This window comes from Gekko japonicus, unplaced genomic scaffold (genome assembly GCF_001447785.1).
Source record: "Gekko japonicus isolate JY-2015 unplaced genomic scaffold, Gekko_japonicus_V1.1 scaffold1755, whole genome shotgun sequence".
Classification (NCBI taxonomy): Eukaryota; Metazoa; Chordata; class Lepidosauria; order Squamata; family Gekkonidae; genus Gekko; species Gekko japonicus.
In genome coordinates this window covers 283,586-299,748 of record NW_015166474.1, presented here as the reverse complement: position 1 = coordinate 299,748, position 16,163 = coordinate 283,586, and the positions used below count along the sequence as shown (strand labels likewise).

Below are 16,163 nucleotides of genomic sequence, written 5' to 3'. Positions count from 1 at the left end.
AGCTAGCAATCCAAAAACGACCAGTGGAGCCTGAGCGGTGGGTGTTGCCTTCTGACACACTTCCGGTGATGTCAGGGGGTGTGCCGTATGCAAATGAGTTATGTTAATGAGTTATGCTAATGAGCTCCTGTATCTGTTTTTCTACGAAATGACCCCTGAGTGTGCGGACTCTAATCTGGGAGAACCGGGTTTGATTCCCCACTCCTCCACTTGCACCTGGCTGGGTGACCTTGGGCAATCCATAGTTCTGTCAGAGCTGTCCTTGAAAAGGCAGTCTCTGTCAGAGCTCTCTCACCCCCACCTACCTCACAGGGTGTCTGTTGTGGGGAGGAGAAGTGAAAGGCGTTTGTAAACGACTCTGAGACTCCTCTGGGTAGTGAAGAGCAGGGTATAAATCCAATCTCTTTTTTTTTCTTCTTCTTCAAATTAGCCTTTCATCCGAAACCACGGGCTTGCCCTGGATTCCCTGTCTCCCCAATTAACATCTGATTAATCAGGGAAAGGTTTAGCGGATCCGCCTATCGATTCAACCAGTCAGCGTTTCCAGCCTTTGTTTGTATAGATATCATATTCCACTCCCCTGCCTTCACCAGATTCTCTGTTCTAGTTGTAGGAGAATGGGGATCTCCCCTTCCGAGGGTCACTAATAACAGGAGTGGTGATGACGGGGCGGCTTTCAGGCATGATAATGCAATTTCCCAAACAGTGGGGGAGCAAAGACGGGAAGCTTCAAGCTTGCTCAAACCCACGTCCTTCTGGAGTCTTCTTACCAGTCCTCTCTCAATCCATTTAATTTTCTCCTGGAAACTCGATAATGTGTTCGGCGGCGTCAATTCGGGGTTTTATTATTGTTATTTTAATGAAAGGCGAAACGGGTGGTGGGAGAATCAGAAACGCAAGGGGTGGATGATTAGCTCCAGTGATTTCCTGCGGGGGTTGGAAGAACCCGGGGGTGGGTCTAAAGTCCCTTTGGAAAATAGTTAGATGACACCTCGTCCCAGAGGTGTGAATACTGTGATGGTGACGCAGAGATTGACAGGCAGTCTGTGCAAGGAGCAGATGATGTGGAAAGACCCTTCCTAGAGGACACAGGTTCAGGCTGCGGGGGGGGGGGCACATGACTGAAACTTCGTGAGTGTCCCACTGTGAGTGTTTGTCCCTTATCCCTTGTGCTATTGTTTCTCTCTCCATCCTAATTCCTTATACTTTGAATAAAACTTTGGCCCTGTCCACACGAGGGGTTTTGGGCCGGGAGTGGGCCGGATTGGGGCCGGAGCAAATGGGCGCAATCCCACTGCAACATCTGGGCAGCGTTGCACACCCGTCCCCGATCCGGCCCTTTTCCCGAAAAAACGCATCAAAAATGAACCACCTACCGAGGTGGTTCATCCACGGCGGCCGCATCAACGCCGGCCATGGGATCGCCGGCCCGTCCCCGACCCGTCCCCGATCCGGCCCTTTTCCCGAAAAAACGCATCAAAAATGAACCACCTACCGAGGTGGTTCATCCACGGCGGCCGCATCAACGCCGGCCATGGGATCGCCGGCCCGTCTTTCCTGCCTGAACTGCGCATGCTCAGACATGCGCAGTTCGGCAGTCTCCTGTTCCCCTCCGTCGCTTCCCCCGGCATCTGATCGTGCTGGGGAGGGAATGCGCCGCAGCTCAGGGGATCAATGTGATCCCGCCGCGGCGTGTTTCTTTTGGTGCGGCTTTCAGAAGCCGCGCTTCAGCCCGTCCCTTTCCGCCCCGTGTGGCAGGGGCCTTTGTTGGTCTTCAAGGTGCCCCTGGACTCTCACTTGGTTCTCCTGCTTCAGACCAACATGGCTGCCCACCTGGATCACACCAATTCCTGTCAGGCCTCAGAACTGGGGGCTGGTAAGAAGCTGGCTGTGTGCCGCAGGTCTTCTCCTCTCCAGTTTGGTGGAGTGGTTAGGAGCACGGACTCTGATCTGGGAGAACTGGGTTTGATTCTCCACTCCTCCACATGCAGCTGATGGTGTGACCTTGGGTCAGTCATAAGTTCTTTCAGAGCTGTTCTCTCAAGGGCAGTCCTTGAAAGAGCTCTCTCAGCCCCACTTACCTCACAGGGAGGGGGAAGGAAAGGGGGATTGTAAGCCGCTCTGAGACTCCTTCAGGTAGTGAAAGGCAGGATATAAATCCTATCTCCTCCTCCTCCTCCTCTTCTTCTTCTTTCTCTCCCTCTCCCTCTTCCTCCCCTCCCCTCTCCTCTCCTCTCCTCCCCTCCTCTCCTCTCCTGGAGTCCCACCCAGCCTCATTGCCTGGTGTGCTGACTCCTTCCTCCCTAGTGTGGAGCCATCCTTTTATTTTCCCTTTAGGCTTTGTCCCGCCTCCCCCCCCCTCGAGGAGCCAATCAGCCACCGTGCCCCATTAACCCAACTGCTCAGCGCCTGGATCTAGCTTGGCCTGGGCTTGTTTCCTTGGGCCAGGAATCCCTCTTGAATCAGCTGCTGGCTGGCTCCAGGCGACTCTCTAGGCTGCTTAAGCAAAGCAGTTTACGATATTGTATTCCTCTCTGTCATCTTCACCTCACAACAATTTTTTAAATTGTTTATTTGATTTGATTGATTTATAGACTGCCCCCCCCCCACAGATGGGGTCAGGGTGGTTCACAACAGTCCCAATTCAATACCATTAAAACAGTAATTAAAATAACAATTTAAACAGTAAAACCATAAAATGCCGTGCAACAAACTAATTCTGATCAGCAGTACTGATGTTAACATCCAGGCCACCGATGTCAATTCAGCAGTACCAGTGTTAAGACCCAGGCGGCTGAGATAGCCAGGAGGGGAAAGGGACATCCACCACCTCAACCGAAGGCGTGGTGGAAGAGCTCTGTCTTGCAGGCCCTGCAGAACTGTAATAGATCCCACAGGGCCCTGATCTCGTATGGGTAAAGATCCCAAGTCCCCCCGGGGGGCGGGGAAACCCCCACCCCAGAGGCCCGTTCCCCGGCGCCGCCGGATCGGGCCCCGGGGGGAACTCCTTCCCGACGTGCGTGTCACCCGGAAGTGATGCGGGCACGCTGGGCACGCTGGGTGCGGGGCCACGGCCATACAAGGGAAAACTCTATGGTTTTCCCTTGTATGGTCGTGGCCCCGCCCCCAGCGTGCCCGGCGTCATAACGTCACTTCCTGGTGATGTGTGTGCAGTTCGCGCGCGCGCTTCGGGATCCACCCAGGAGTCCCCCGCCGCCAAGGTAAGTTCCACTTAGCAACCCTACATGTGGGAGCTCATTCCACCATGTGGGGGCCCTTGGACAAGCACCTTGGGAAGTAGGTTAGACTGAGAGAGAGCAAAAGTGATGGGCCCCAGATGAGCTTTTTCATGGCAGAGTGGAGATTGGCTCTCCCAAATCCTAGTCAGACTGCACTGCAACTACTGCACTGGACCAGCTGTTCCAAATGTGAAACAGCCTTGTGTGCCTTGACACTGATTGCACTTACATAGGGCCCTTCTAAATAGGGTTGTGAACCTCCAGGTGGGGCCTGAAGGTCTCCCGGAATGGCAACTGATCTCCCGACTGCAGAGATCAGTTTCCCGTGGGCGGGGGGGAGGGAATGGCTGCTTTGGAGGGTAGACTCTGTGGCATCACATCCCTACCGAGCCCAAATTCCGCCCTCCACGGACTCCACCCCCAAATCTCCAGGAATTTCCCAACACAGAGTTGGTGATTCTACTTAAATGACTAAATAAAGCACCAGCCTGATCCCGAAAAGGCCTTACCATGGTGGGTGGGGTGCACAGTACTCAGGTCTTGGGGGTGGTACAGAAACCACTTGGGGCTCTTGCTGCCTTCTTTCCTTGTACCACAGGAGGTAGGCTTGCCAGGTGCCTACTAACGGTGGGCAAACTCCCAGCAATTATGGCTGCTGCCTGCCAAAACTCAGCTCAGTCAGCTGGCAGAAGCATGTTGGCCTAATGGCGGGGGGCAGCGATCGTCATCGCCAGTGGTAATTTCCTGCAGGAGCGCACAGGAGCAGAGCTCCGGCAGTAAAGAGCCCAGGGGGCGGGCACATGCAACAAGCCCCACCCCCTGCTCCCAGCAGCTCTCAGTCAGAGCAAGAAGCCGCCAGGTAAGTTGCAGAGCCAAAACAGTCCAGTGGCACCTTTAAGAACAAGTTTTATTCAGGTACAAGCTCTCCCTCCTCTGCGAGGACAGATCTGCATGTTTCCCCCCCCCCTCAATAGCTAGCAATCCAAAACAGTCCAGTGAAGCCTGAGCGGTGGGTGTTGCCTTCTGACACACTTCCAGTGATGTCAGGGGGTGTGGCATATGCAAATAGGTTATGCTAATGAGTTTTATGGTAATGAGGTCCTGCACTACTTTTTCTACCAAATGACCCCTGGTCATCGCCAGGTGATGACTTCACTTCCGGCATGACCCGGAAGCACTGGCATCGCGTCGGGGTGATACTCCAGCACTCTTACCCTAAACTCTACGGTTTCCATCGGTGCTTTTTTTTTTAAAAAGAGGTGCTTTAACTCTCAAGAGGGGAATGAAGTTTTCAATCTGTATCCTGGGAACTCATGAACTTTTAAACATTTTTCAAAGAATTCTGTCGAAGAGGTTGCGGAACTCCGTTCCGACACATTCCCCCAGTAAAAAAGCCCTGGTTTCCGTAGAGTTTTTGAGTGAGTGCTAGAGCGTCACCCCAGTGCAATCATCACACGGAGGCTTCAATCACTGCCCCCGCCTGCAATAAGTACCCACCTCTCCCCATCTCCCACTGGTCGCCTGGCAACTTTAACAGGTCAAGGAGATGGACAATGGGTGAAGCATTTTTCGGCCTGGAAGGGCAGGGCCAACTAAGTCTTCACCATTTGTGTTTCTGTACTGTTTCGCTACAGTTAGGGGCACAGGAAACTGTGCCATGGGGGAAAAAAACATGGCAACCTCATGATCAAAACGAGAAAGACGCTTGCCTCCTTCCTACGTCGGTATTGCCAAGGAAGCCAATTTGGCAAGCGGGAAGGAAAAACGGCAAGTCACTGGGGCCGGCGGAAGCTGTGTCAAGAAAGCACCTTTGGCAACCACATCCTAGAGATTGTTGCTATAGAAACCTTAATTCCTTCTCTCCTATCTTGGACCCTAATTTTCATTTATAGATTGAGACTGAAGGGGGGAAAAATTATGCTCTATAGGAGTATACGTCTCTCTCTCTCTCTTTTTCGCAAGCGTATTGTTTCACCTCCGTCTATAAATACAAGCGATTTAGATGGGGGAGGAGGCCTTGTAGAAGTTCTCTGGTGAGTCTCCTCTCTATTTTAAAAACATCTTAAGGGAACTACTTCTGTCGTTGCCACTGTTGTTGCGCCTCGTTAGAAAATCCCTATAAGCATATGCAAAAAAACCCACAAAACCACCCTCACCAGGCACCCGTTTTAATCGTTATGCAAAAATAGCACTCAGAAACAAATAGTTTTGCATGTAGAACATGCCATTGTTACTTGCTAAAGCCTTCCTGGGGCTGTGGACTTAGCCACCGCAATGCAGAAGAGCCAGGTCTGGATTAGAGTTGCCAACTTTTAATTTTAAAAAATGTCAGTGCTTGGGGTGCAGGGCGTGGCAAACTAATCTCACTATCAGTGTCTGTTTTATCCTTTTTCACAACAATCCTGTGAGGTAGGGTAGACTCAGAGGGGGGGGAATGGCTATTGGCGCCGCCGCTACCATCATTATGCCATCATCATTATGTCACCATCGTCACCATCATTCTATCTACGCCCCCCTCATTAGTCCCGCAAATTGACCATCTTCAGAGCAGGGACTATTGGGGGTGCGAGACGTGCCTGGCAGAGGTCAACGCTGTATGGAAGTATATTGTTGCTACTATATTTATTGTAATTACTGTTGCTTGTTGCTAATAATTTTAGAATCCCATCTTGAACTTTTATAGTTAAATAATTTTGGAGCACCGTAAAGTAAATTTTAGTGCATTGTATTTAGGTATAAATTCAAAGATAAAATAAATAAATAAATAAATAAATAAATAAATAAAAACTCACTTTGTCTAAGACTGTCAGGACTCCTGCTATGGGAGGAGACTTCCCACTGGCAGTCCTCACCACTCTGAGTCGTGGTGGGAGAAAGAAAAAAAAGTGATGTTGGTTACGTCACTGCATCACTTCCTGGAAAAGCCCGGAAGTGACACAGTGTAACTCTAGGGATAGCTGGATACTCTATGGTTTTACCATAGACGCTTGTTGACATAGTGCCCTGTCATGTCCCCAGCCCCAAGCCTCTTGCTATCCCAGTTAGCTGCATAGTAGAATGGGGATTTAAACTGAAGTCTCTGTGGTCTTAGTCTAACATGCTAACCGCTACACTTCACTGTTGGTCTGTGATCCTGGCTTGTGTTTGGGGGCTGAGCTTGGGAAAGCAAGCAAGAACAGGGCAGGGAGGAGACCTATATTAGCCACTACCATATTAGCTTTTCCCGACCCTGCCTCCACTTGCTCAGCAGAGTCTAAAATGGAGGACAGCCATCTAGAACATCGACATGGTGCAATCTCAGGTGCGGCAGCTCATAGCCTAAGATAGCTGGTGTCAAATTGTTGTGCGCAAGTATATTGCAATGTGAGAAGACAGCCTCAGTTTGCTTGTCTACCATGTTTTAGGGAAATGTTGGTGCTTTGATAAAGTCTTCTTTGTTGCAGTGCATTATGGTCAGATATTCACTGTCCTAAATCCATACAGGTTAACCAGTGATTATATTTCATTTATTCATTGATACATTGTGATGCCTTGTGGGTGTCTGTGACTCAGCTCTATAGTAGCGTTTTCTTTATCTTTGCCTCCCCTCGTCGCCAGTTTCTCAGGCTGGCTCAGATAAAAGACTTCAACCGGAAAAAATGTGTAAGAACGCAGAAGGAGCTGTTGTACCTACTTCAGACAGGGCGGACTGGTCTTTTAGATTACCATTAAAACTCCTAGTGGGCCACTGGTTGACCAGAAGGAAACTGAGCCCCTGCAGGGCTGGGTGTGCCCCCAGAGGCTGCTGAGTTACCTGACCAGCAAAAGTGCAGGATGATTGTCGAGGGCTTTCACCGCCGAAGTTAATTAGCTGTGTCAGATTTTCCAGGTTGTATGGCCATGGTCTTGGCATTGACCTTCCTGAGTAGATATAAATTACTTGCCTACCATTTTCTTCTCACCTTGACACAGAGAGTACTCCATCTTTCTGTGTTATACCTCTGAGGATGCCAGTCACAGTTCCTGGCGAAACGTCAGGTCCTACAAGACCATGGCCATACAACCTGGAAAATCTGACACAGCTAGTGCAGGATGAGGTGGACTGGTGTATTAAACTATGAACCTCCAAAGGAAGTTTAGAAAACTTATTGAGGGTGATGCACGGATTTGTGCATCAAGGGCCAAAAGTTAAAAACATAAGTATAAACAAAAGAGTGTTTACTTCAAAGACATAAAAACCTTGTAGGGGCCCAAGTAAAGCCTCACAAAATATTAAAAGTGACAAATGCACAAAAAGGACAGTGTGTCCTGATACGTTTTGGCTCCAAGAGCCTTCTTCAGAGGTCAAATAGTACAAAGTACAAAACACAACAAGCAACAGAGTCCCTGTAACACATGTAAGGCAATAAACAATCAATAATATAGGACCAAAAATGGAATGCTATATGGAGAGATTAAAAAAAATGTTTTAGATTAATATTTAACTAGGAGGAAAGCCCATTGTAGGGAGAAGACAACGAGCGCTAGAAAGACAGGGGGCCCCCCGTCCCGCGCTTTCTCCCCCCCACAGACCCCGGGGTTGGTGGGCAGCGACTGGCATCCTAGGCAGCCATAGCCAGGAGCCTCTGGGCCACGTCGACGGCCGGGCACCCCAGCGGTGTGCCAGCCCCCTTCCACGTGCAGGCTGTCCACCAGCGTACCTCAGCGGGCTAGTATGGCCACGGTGGAAGCAGGCCTGGGCTCGTCCCGATGAACCTGCAGCTGGTGAAGGGGCGTGGTTGCCCATCATGTCAGATTGAAGTGAGGCCCTTCCGCCCGCTTCCCCCCATCCCCAGACTCCAGGGCTGTGCTGGGCCAGCTTAACGGGTCTTTGGCCAGGTGGCGCACCAGCCCCCACCCATTCGCAGCCTGGTTGCCGACGTGTCTTGGGCCTTGGCGGCCCATGGCGGCGGTGGGAGGAGCGGGCTTGGGCCAATGACCTCACAGGCAGTGAAGGGGCTGGTGCACCCATTGCATCAGAGGAAAGCGAGGCCCATCCCCCCTCTCTCTCCGCCCTCCCCATACCGCTGGGTCCTGCTGCCTCCAGCAGCCTCCAGGCCGCCTTGACAGCTCTGCGTCCCAGCAGTGCGCCAGCCCCCATCTGCTTACAGGCTGGCCACCGAGTTGGCCGGGGGTGACGACGACCGGCACAGGGGTGGGAGGAAGGGGCTCAGCCAAACGTCCAGCCGCCAGACCGTGCATTCCGTCCGGAAGCTTCGTGCATACTCAGGGCAAGCAGGTGGCCAGGCCTTGTGTGGGCGGGACCCCGCAACACAGCCAGCCAATGCAGGCAGCGCCTTTGGAATGGGAGTTCAGGCGGCCAACTGATTTTGGCATGAATAGAACTTTGCCACCCCGAATCGCTTTTATTAATAAGGAGAGATTACCCAATTGAAAATTCTATCCAATATATTTATATATTTTTAAAAACATACTTTACTGTACCTGAATATAATATACTTCCAATATGGAATTGAATGACACACCTGACCACTATGTTGGGGTAACCAACTCCGGGTTGGGAGATAACTGGAGATTTTGGAGGTTGGAGCCTGAGGAGGGAGGGGTTTGGGGAGGGGAGGGACTTCAGTGAGTTATCATGCCATAGAGTCCTACCTTCCAAAGCAGCCATTCTCTCCATGTGAACTGATCTCTGTTTCCTGGAGATAAGTTGTAATCCCGGGAGATTCCCGGCTACCACCTGAAGGTTGGCAAACCTCCTTGACTATGGTCATCTTCAGAGGCTCTGCTTCAGGTGCCCCACCTTAGAAGGTCCAGGGGGGTGGCAACCTGGGAGCGGGGCCTTCTCAGTCTAGAACTCTCTCCCAGGGTCATTTGTCCGTCCCTTTCTATCACTGTCTCCTGCCTGCGGGTGAAGACTTTTTGTTGCATTTGGCATTCCCTCAATGAGCCAGTTTGGTGTAGTGGTTAAGTGTGCGGTCTCTAATCTGGGAGAACCGGGTTTGATTCCCCACTCCTCCACTTGCACCTGCTGATGTGACCTTGGGTCAGTCACAAGCTCTGGCACAGCTGTCCTTGAAAAAGAGCAGTTTCTGTCAGAGCTCTCTCAGCCCCACCCACCTCACAGGGTGTCTGTGGTGGGGAGGGGAAGGGAAAGGAGTTTGTAAGCCGCTCTGAGACTCCAAGTGAAGGGCGGGGTATAAATCCAATCTCTTCTTCTTCTTCTTCTTCCTTTCCAACCAATATTTTAAAAGTTTTCTGTGTAATTTAACTGGTTTTTTTAAACCGTGTTTTTTTAAAAACATAAGAAGAGCCCTGCTGGGTAAGACCAATAGTCCATCTAGTCCTGCCTGCTGTCTCACACAGCGGCCAACCAGTTCCTCTGGATGACCAACAACAGGGCAGAGAGGCCGAGGCCTTCATAAGAACATCAGAAGAACCCTGCTGGATCAGACCAGTAGTTCATCTAGTCCAGCATCCTGACTCATATGGTGGCCAACCAGTTCCTCTGTAGGGCCAACAACAGGGCACAGAGGTGGAGGCCTCCCCCTGATAAACGCATCAGAAGAGCCCTGCTGGATCAGACCAGTGGTCCATCTAGTCCAGCTTCATGACAAACCAGTTCCTCTGGATGGCCAACGACAGGGTATAGAGGCCAAGGCCTTCCCCTAATAAGAACCTCAAAAGAGCCCTGCTGGATAAGACCAATAGTCCATCTAGTCCAGCATCCTGTCTCACACAGCGGCCAACCAGTTCCTCTGGAGGGCCAACAATAGGGCAGAGAGGCTGAGGCCTTCCCCTCATAAGAACATCAGAAGAGCCCTGCTGGGTCAGACCAGTGGTCCATCTAGTCCAGCATTCTGTCTCCCACAGTGGCCAACCAGTTCCTCTGGAGGGCCAACAACAGGGCAGAGTGGCCGAGGCCTTCCCCTGATGCTGCCTCCTGGCTCTGGGATTCAGAGGGTTGGTGCCTCTGAATATGGAGGTTCCCCTCAGCCACCTGATAGACTTATCCTTTATGAATCTATCTAATCCCTTTATAAAGCTTTTTTTTTTTTTGTGGCCACCACTACACCCTCTGGCAGCGAATTCCACATTTCAATGATGTGTGTTTGGAAGGGGGGTTGATTCTAATGGTTTTAAATTGTAAGTTTACCATGGCCCCGTTCATACGAGGCGTTTTGGGCCAGGAGTGGGCCGGATTGGAAGCACAGCAAATGGGTGTGATCCCACACCAACATCTGGCTGGCGTTGCGCTCCCGTCTCCGATCCGGCCCTTCCCCCGATGGCGCGATTTAAAACTGAACCACCTACCGAGGTGGTTCATCTCGCCGAGGCGCCGCAAGCCGGGCCGTCTGATCGCCGGTGCATCTTTGCACCGGCGCATCCCCAGCTCCCAGCCGCACTGCGCATGCTCCAACATGCGCAGTTCGGCAGCCTCCCTGTCTGAACTGTGCTTTCTCCCCGGCATCTGATCGTGCTGGGGAGATAAGGCGCCGCGGCCCAGGGATCCTCCGCCTCAACTTTGGCATGGCTTTTAAAAGCAGCGCTTTTAGCGGCTTTTCCTCTGCCGTGTGGCAGGGGCCCATGTGCGTTTTAAATTCGTAGGTACCTTGTGTGTCCTCGTAAGGGCAGAAAGGTGGGTGACTTTGGGCCATTCACACACTCTCAGCCTAACTTACCTCACAAAGATGTTGTGAGGATAAAATGTTTGCAAGCCTCGTATGAACTATTTTATTGGGAGAGTAATTTTTACTCCAGAGTAAAAAACGATATGCAGTGTAACAGTCTTTGAGCTGGGTTTTGGGTTTGGTTTTTTTTGCAATAATCCCCAGTTGGGGGCAGGGGATCCCCTGGTTTGGATCCCCTCCCCCCTTTTTGAGCCCTTTCGCCCAATCCCTATAGGGTATAATGGAGAATCAATCCGTGGGTATCTGGGGCCCTGAGGGGCCCTGTTTTTTTGAGGTAGAGGCACCAGATTTTCAGCACAGCTGCAGGTGCCTCTCCAGAAGAAAACTGCCAAATTCCAAAAAGATCAGACCAGGGGTTCCATTTCTATGAGCTCCAAAACAAGGTGCCCCATCATCCATTATTTCCAATGGAGGGGACGTATTTAAAAGGAATGTGGTCCCTTTAAATGTGACGGCCAGAACACCCTTCATAGTTCAGTCGCCTTTCTCCTGGCTCCACCCCCAAAGACCCTAGATATTTCCTGAGTCGAACCTGGCAACCCTACAATTCACACCATAAAATCCAGTTGGAAAGTGGATTGAAAGTGGATTATTTAGTGTGCGTGATCGCAGCCTCAGTCTAGCCCTTTTGAAGAGCCAACTAAACGGATGATATTTGCCGCTGAGCTATTCTCATTAGGGATGTCCAATCTTGGTTTTTGATTTGACAAAGAGGCCTTTTAAATTTCCAGCATCGGTGCCAGCCCGTGATGTTGATGATGGCCTAATGGGTAGATGGATGTTGTCAACTGTTTCTTAATCAATAGCGCTGTAATTTTTATGGTGATTAATTGTGTGGACGTTTGTCTGGAAAGATGCTTTCTACTAATGTAATATGCTGCCATTGCCAGTCCCTGTAAATAAGCAGATAAGTTAATATCTTGACAGGCTCATCTTCCCTCCCCACTCGGGGCCTATCTGTTGTGCGGTTTGCTAGAAATCCAAATGGGAAGTTGTCATATTAAAAACTTTTGCTGAATCTTTCGGTGTCTCTCCAACCTTTCCACTGGAAAGTCTCTTGGCTTTTTTCTCTATCATTAGCTGTTGTAGATTTTCCGGGTTGTGTGGCCATGGTCTTGGCATTGTAGGACCTGACGTTTCGCCAGTAGCTGTGACTGGCATCCTCAGAGGTATAACACAGAAAGATGGAGCACTCTCTGTGCCAGAGGACTCCATCTTTCTGTGCTATACCTCTGAGGATGCCAGTCAGAGCTGCTGGCAAAACGTCAGATCCTACAATGCCAAGACCACGGCCATACACTCCGGAAAATCAACAACAGCTAATGAACTCCAGTTGTGAAAGTCTTGGACAACATTTTTTCCCCCTCTATCATCACTGATAACTAGGGTTGCCAGGTCTGGATTGGGAAATACCTGGAGATTTGGGGACTGGTGCCTGGGGAAGGCAGGTGTTCGGGGAGGGGAGAGACATCCGCGTGGGAGAATGAAAGAGAGTCCCCCCCTCCAAAGTAGCTATTTTCTCCAGGGGAACTGATCGATTGTCTGGAGGTCAATTGTAAATCGGGAGATCTTCAAGTACTACCTGGAGGCTGGTGGCCCTACTGATAACCTTTCCATTTAGGCTTTCTTGGAGTGAAGGGCTTTTCCCCTCTCCCTTTTTACATAAGAACATAAGAGACGCCAATGTTGGATCAGGCCAATGGCCCCTCCGGTCCAATACTCTGTCATACAGTGGCCCAAAATACCAGTGGGGCCAGGACATCAGAAGCCCTCCCACTGTTGACCCCCCCCCTCAAGCACCAAGAAGACAGAGCATCACTTGCACCAGAGCCCCTATCTATTTGTTGTTGTTGTTCAGTCGCACAGTCGAGTCCGACTCTTCGCAACCCCATGGACAAGATCTCGCCAGGCCCTCCTGTTTTCCGCCGTCCTCTGACATCCTCTATCTATACCTTGTGGCTAATAGCCACTGATGGACCTCTGCTCCATATGCTTATCTAATTCCCTTTTGAAGCTGTCCATGCTAGTAGCTGCCACCACTTCCTGTGACAGTGAATTTCATGTGTTGATCACTCTTTGGGTGAAGAAGGACTTCCTTTTATCCGTTCTAACCTGACCGCTCAGCAGAGGTCATTTCGGGGGGGATCGCGGGGGATCGCAGTCCCCCCGGGTGAGGTATGGAGGGCGAGGCACATGACGAAGCCCCGCCCCCTGCTTCCGGCCGCCCCGCTTCCCGCCCTCATTCAGCCAGAAGGAGGCAGGAGAACAGGGAGGGTAAGTTGCTTCCTCCCTGCCTCTCCCCACCCCTGCCTGCCTGGGGCCAGGGAGGGCCTTCGCGGGGCTTCCTTGCACTCCCGCCGGCCTTGCAGGTCCACCGCTGGGCCCCTCATGGGGCTCGGCAGTGGAGCTGCAAGGCCGGCGGGGGCGGCCGGGACCGTTGGGGGCGGGATGTGTGGCCTTATGACACACTTCTGGTGATGGCAGGGGGTGTGGCCTTATGACACACTTCCGGTGATGGCAGGGGGTGTGGCATATGCGAATGAGTTATGCTAATGAGTTCCCCTAGCTCTTTTTCTACTAAACGACCCCTGCCGCTCAGCAATTTCATTGAGTGCCCACGAGTTCTTGTATTGTGAGAAAGGGAGAAAAGGACTTCTTTCTCTACTTTTAATGCTAGTGGGCTTGTCAGTTACTGATTCCCCCCCCGAAAAAAAAAATAACCTGTAGGTTTTTCTTTCTCCCAACAGAGCAAGGACCCAAGGCGGTTGAAAACAATTGATACATTACAAATATATATATTTTTGTATATGTTGTATATTATTGTATATCATTATATTACAGGGGGTCCCAACTTCTTTGAGCCTCTGGGCACCTTTAGAATTCTGACATAATGTGGTGGGCGTAGACACAAAATGGCTGCCACAGAAGGCAGAGCTAACCACAAAGTGGCTACTGCAGCTTACCTTCAGTCACACAGTGACAATCCTTGTGGTGTGGGGGCAGCAGATAGAAGCCCTCCAGTGGGAGCAGCAGGGGAACCCCCACTTTCGCAGGCTCTTGCCCACCGCCAGCCAGCTGAAAATCCTGCCCCCAACTGATCTTTTGGGGCCTACTTCCAGTCTTAGGCCTACTTCTGGTCGGGATGACACTCTGGCTTTTGGGCCAAACTCTGTGGTTTGAAGCCAAAGTTACCATAGAGTTCTGCCCAAAACCCAGAGTGTCATCTAGGGTTGCCAAGTCCTATCTCCCCCCCCCCAGCAGGGAGCTTTGGGGGGTTCACTCCCAGCAGGGGGCTTTGGGGGACGTTCCTGGAGGGGGCGGGGCATCCCTGACATGATGATGTCACATTGGGGATGTCCCCCCCTGCCTGTCTGCCCGCCCGACAGGGGCGCCGGCTCCCTGCAGTTAAAGGGGGCCCCTGATCTTCGCAGAGGTCAGACCGATCTTCGCAGAGGTCACACACGTGGGGAAATGCCGGCTCCCTGCAGTAACTGCAGGGAGGCGGCATTTCCCCGTGCCCGATCGGCTGGCCAGCAGCCACCCCTTTCCCTCCTCTCTCTCAAGAGAGAAGGGAGAGGGGTGTTGGGGCTTGGTGGCGGGGCTTCCCCTGGCGGCCAGCTGGCTGCCGGCGGGTAGAAGCCCCCGAAAAGCAGAGTACCCCTGCCAAACCGGAGGGTTTGGCAACCCTAGTGTCACCCCCAACTGGAAGTAGGCCAGAAACTGGAAGTAGGTCCAAAATGCCCAATGTCACTTCTGGTCTCCCGGAAGGATGTCAGGAGATCCCCACTGGCCGGGTAAATTAACCTTGCAACCCTAGAAGTGATGGTGGTTGCTCTACGAACCAACAAAAACACTATGGTGTCCCCCGGAAGTGATGTCATCCCATGGGAGACATACTCCTCTATCCCCCCCCCCTCCTGCTGGTCGCCAGGCTCAGCCTGGTAACTCTATCTGTTGCAGATCCTATCTTCAAAAAAGTCTGAGATGCAGTAACAGGCTGTAGCCCTGACGTGGATAGCCCAGGCTTGCCTGGTTTTGTCATGTCTCGGAAAACAGCTGTGATTTGAATAGCCCCCAAGGTGGTAATTTCAGAGGGATAAGACAGTAGCATGGCAATTCACCAGGTTTCAAAGGCTATCTTGTCAAGTCCCTGGGCAGGTTAGATGACTGATGACCTTTGTCGTCAGATGATCTTGGAGACAGGTGGGTGTCCACGTAAGGGCTGCATCACAGACTGTATGGGACACCTCATTCTCTCCCCAGTGGTCTTTATTCCTTATGTTGTTGTGTTTTGTTCTGCAGGACGTGTCCGAAAGGGTACATCTGCCACAAGGCCGGTGAGAATCCTGACTACGGCTTCACAAGCTTTGATACTTTCGGCTGGGCCTTTCTCTCCTTGTTCCGCCTCATGACGCAGGATTGCTGGGAACGCCTCTATCAACAGGTAGAAGATGCATTGGGTGATGTGGGAAATGAGAACTCATGCCCCGTTCGTAGTCTGCTTTTTAAATGAGAGAGAAAAAGAGCGATGGGCTTCTGCTCCATATGCTCTTTAAATGAAAAAGAGCGACGAAACATGGAATTCACTGCCACAGGAGGTGGTGGTGGCTACAAGCATGGACAGCTGCAAGAGAGAATTAGATAAGCATATGAAGCAGAGGTCTATCAATGGCTCTTAGCTATGAGGTATAGATGGAACACTCTATCTGGGGTAGTTATGGTCTTTGGTGCTTGGGGGGCAAACATGGGAGGGCTTCTGGAGTTCTGGCCCTGCTGGTGGACCTCCTGATCCAACATGACTTCTCTTAGGTTCTTTAGTTCTGCATTCTTGGTGCTTGGGCAGCAACAGTGAGAGGACTTCTGGAGTTCTGGCCCGCTGGTGGACCTCCTGATGACACCTCAGTTTTGGCCACTGTATGACAGAGTGTGGGACTGGATTGGTCTGATCCAGCATGGCTTCTCTTATATTCTTCTAACAGTGCCATCTTATCTGAAAATGGATGAGATACAGGCTGTCTAGGCTAAGTTACTGTCTTAAATTCCAAGTGAGTTATTTAATTAAACCATTTATTTACCACCTTTCTACTCTGCAGAACTCAAGGTGGCTTCCCATGTAAATAAAACAACAATTATTAGAGGAGGGCAGGGAGCTGTTCCTATTGGCAGCAGAGGATAGGACTCTCAATAATGGATTTTAATTAAGGGCGGGAAGGTACCGGCTGGATATTAGGGAAAAAGTTTTTTTACAGTATGA

At 51.2% G+C, this 16,163-nt stretch overlaps 1 protein-coding gene across 1 annotated transcript in view; it reads left to right on the top strand.

The window, feature by feature from the left end:
• The window catches only part of LOC107111187 (sodium channel protein type 5 subunit alpha-like), a gene marked incomplete at both ends in the record, with an annotated part of 379,380 nt that overhangs the window by 80,724 nt on the left and 282,493 nt on the right, over window positions 1-16,163 (top strand). The window contains one exon of the mRNA XM_015412116.1: window positions 15,212-15,353. Within this exon, the coding sequence (XP_015267602.1) occupies window positions 15,212-15,353 (142 nt within the window). The remainder of the gene's footprint in view (window positions 1-15,211; window positions 15,354-16,163) is intronic.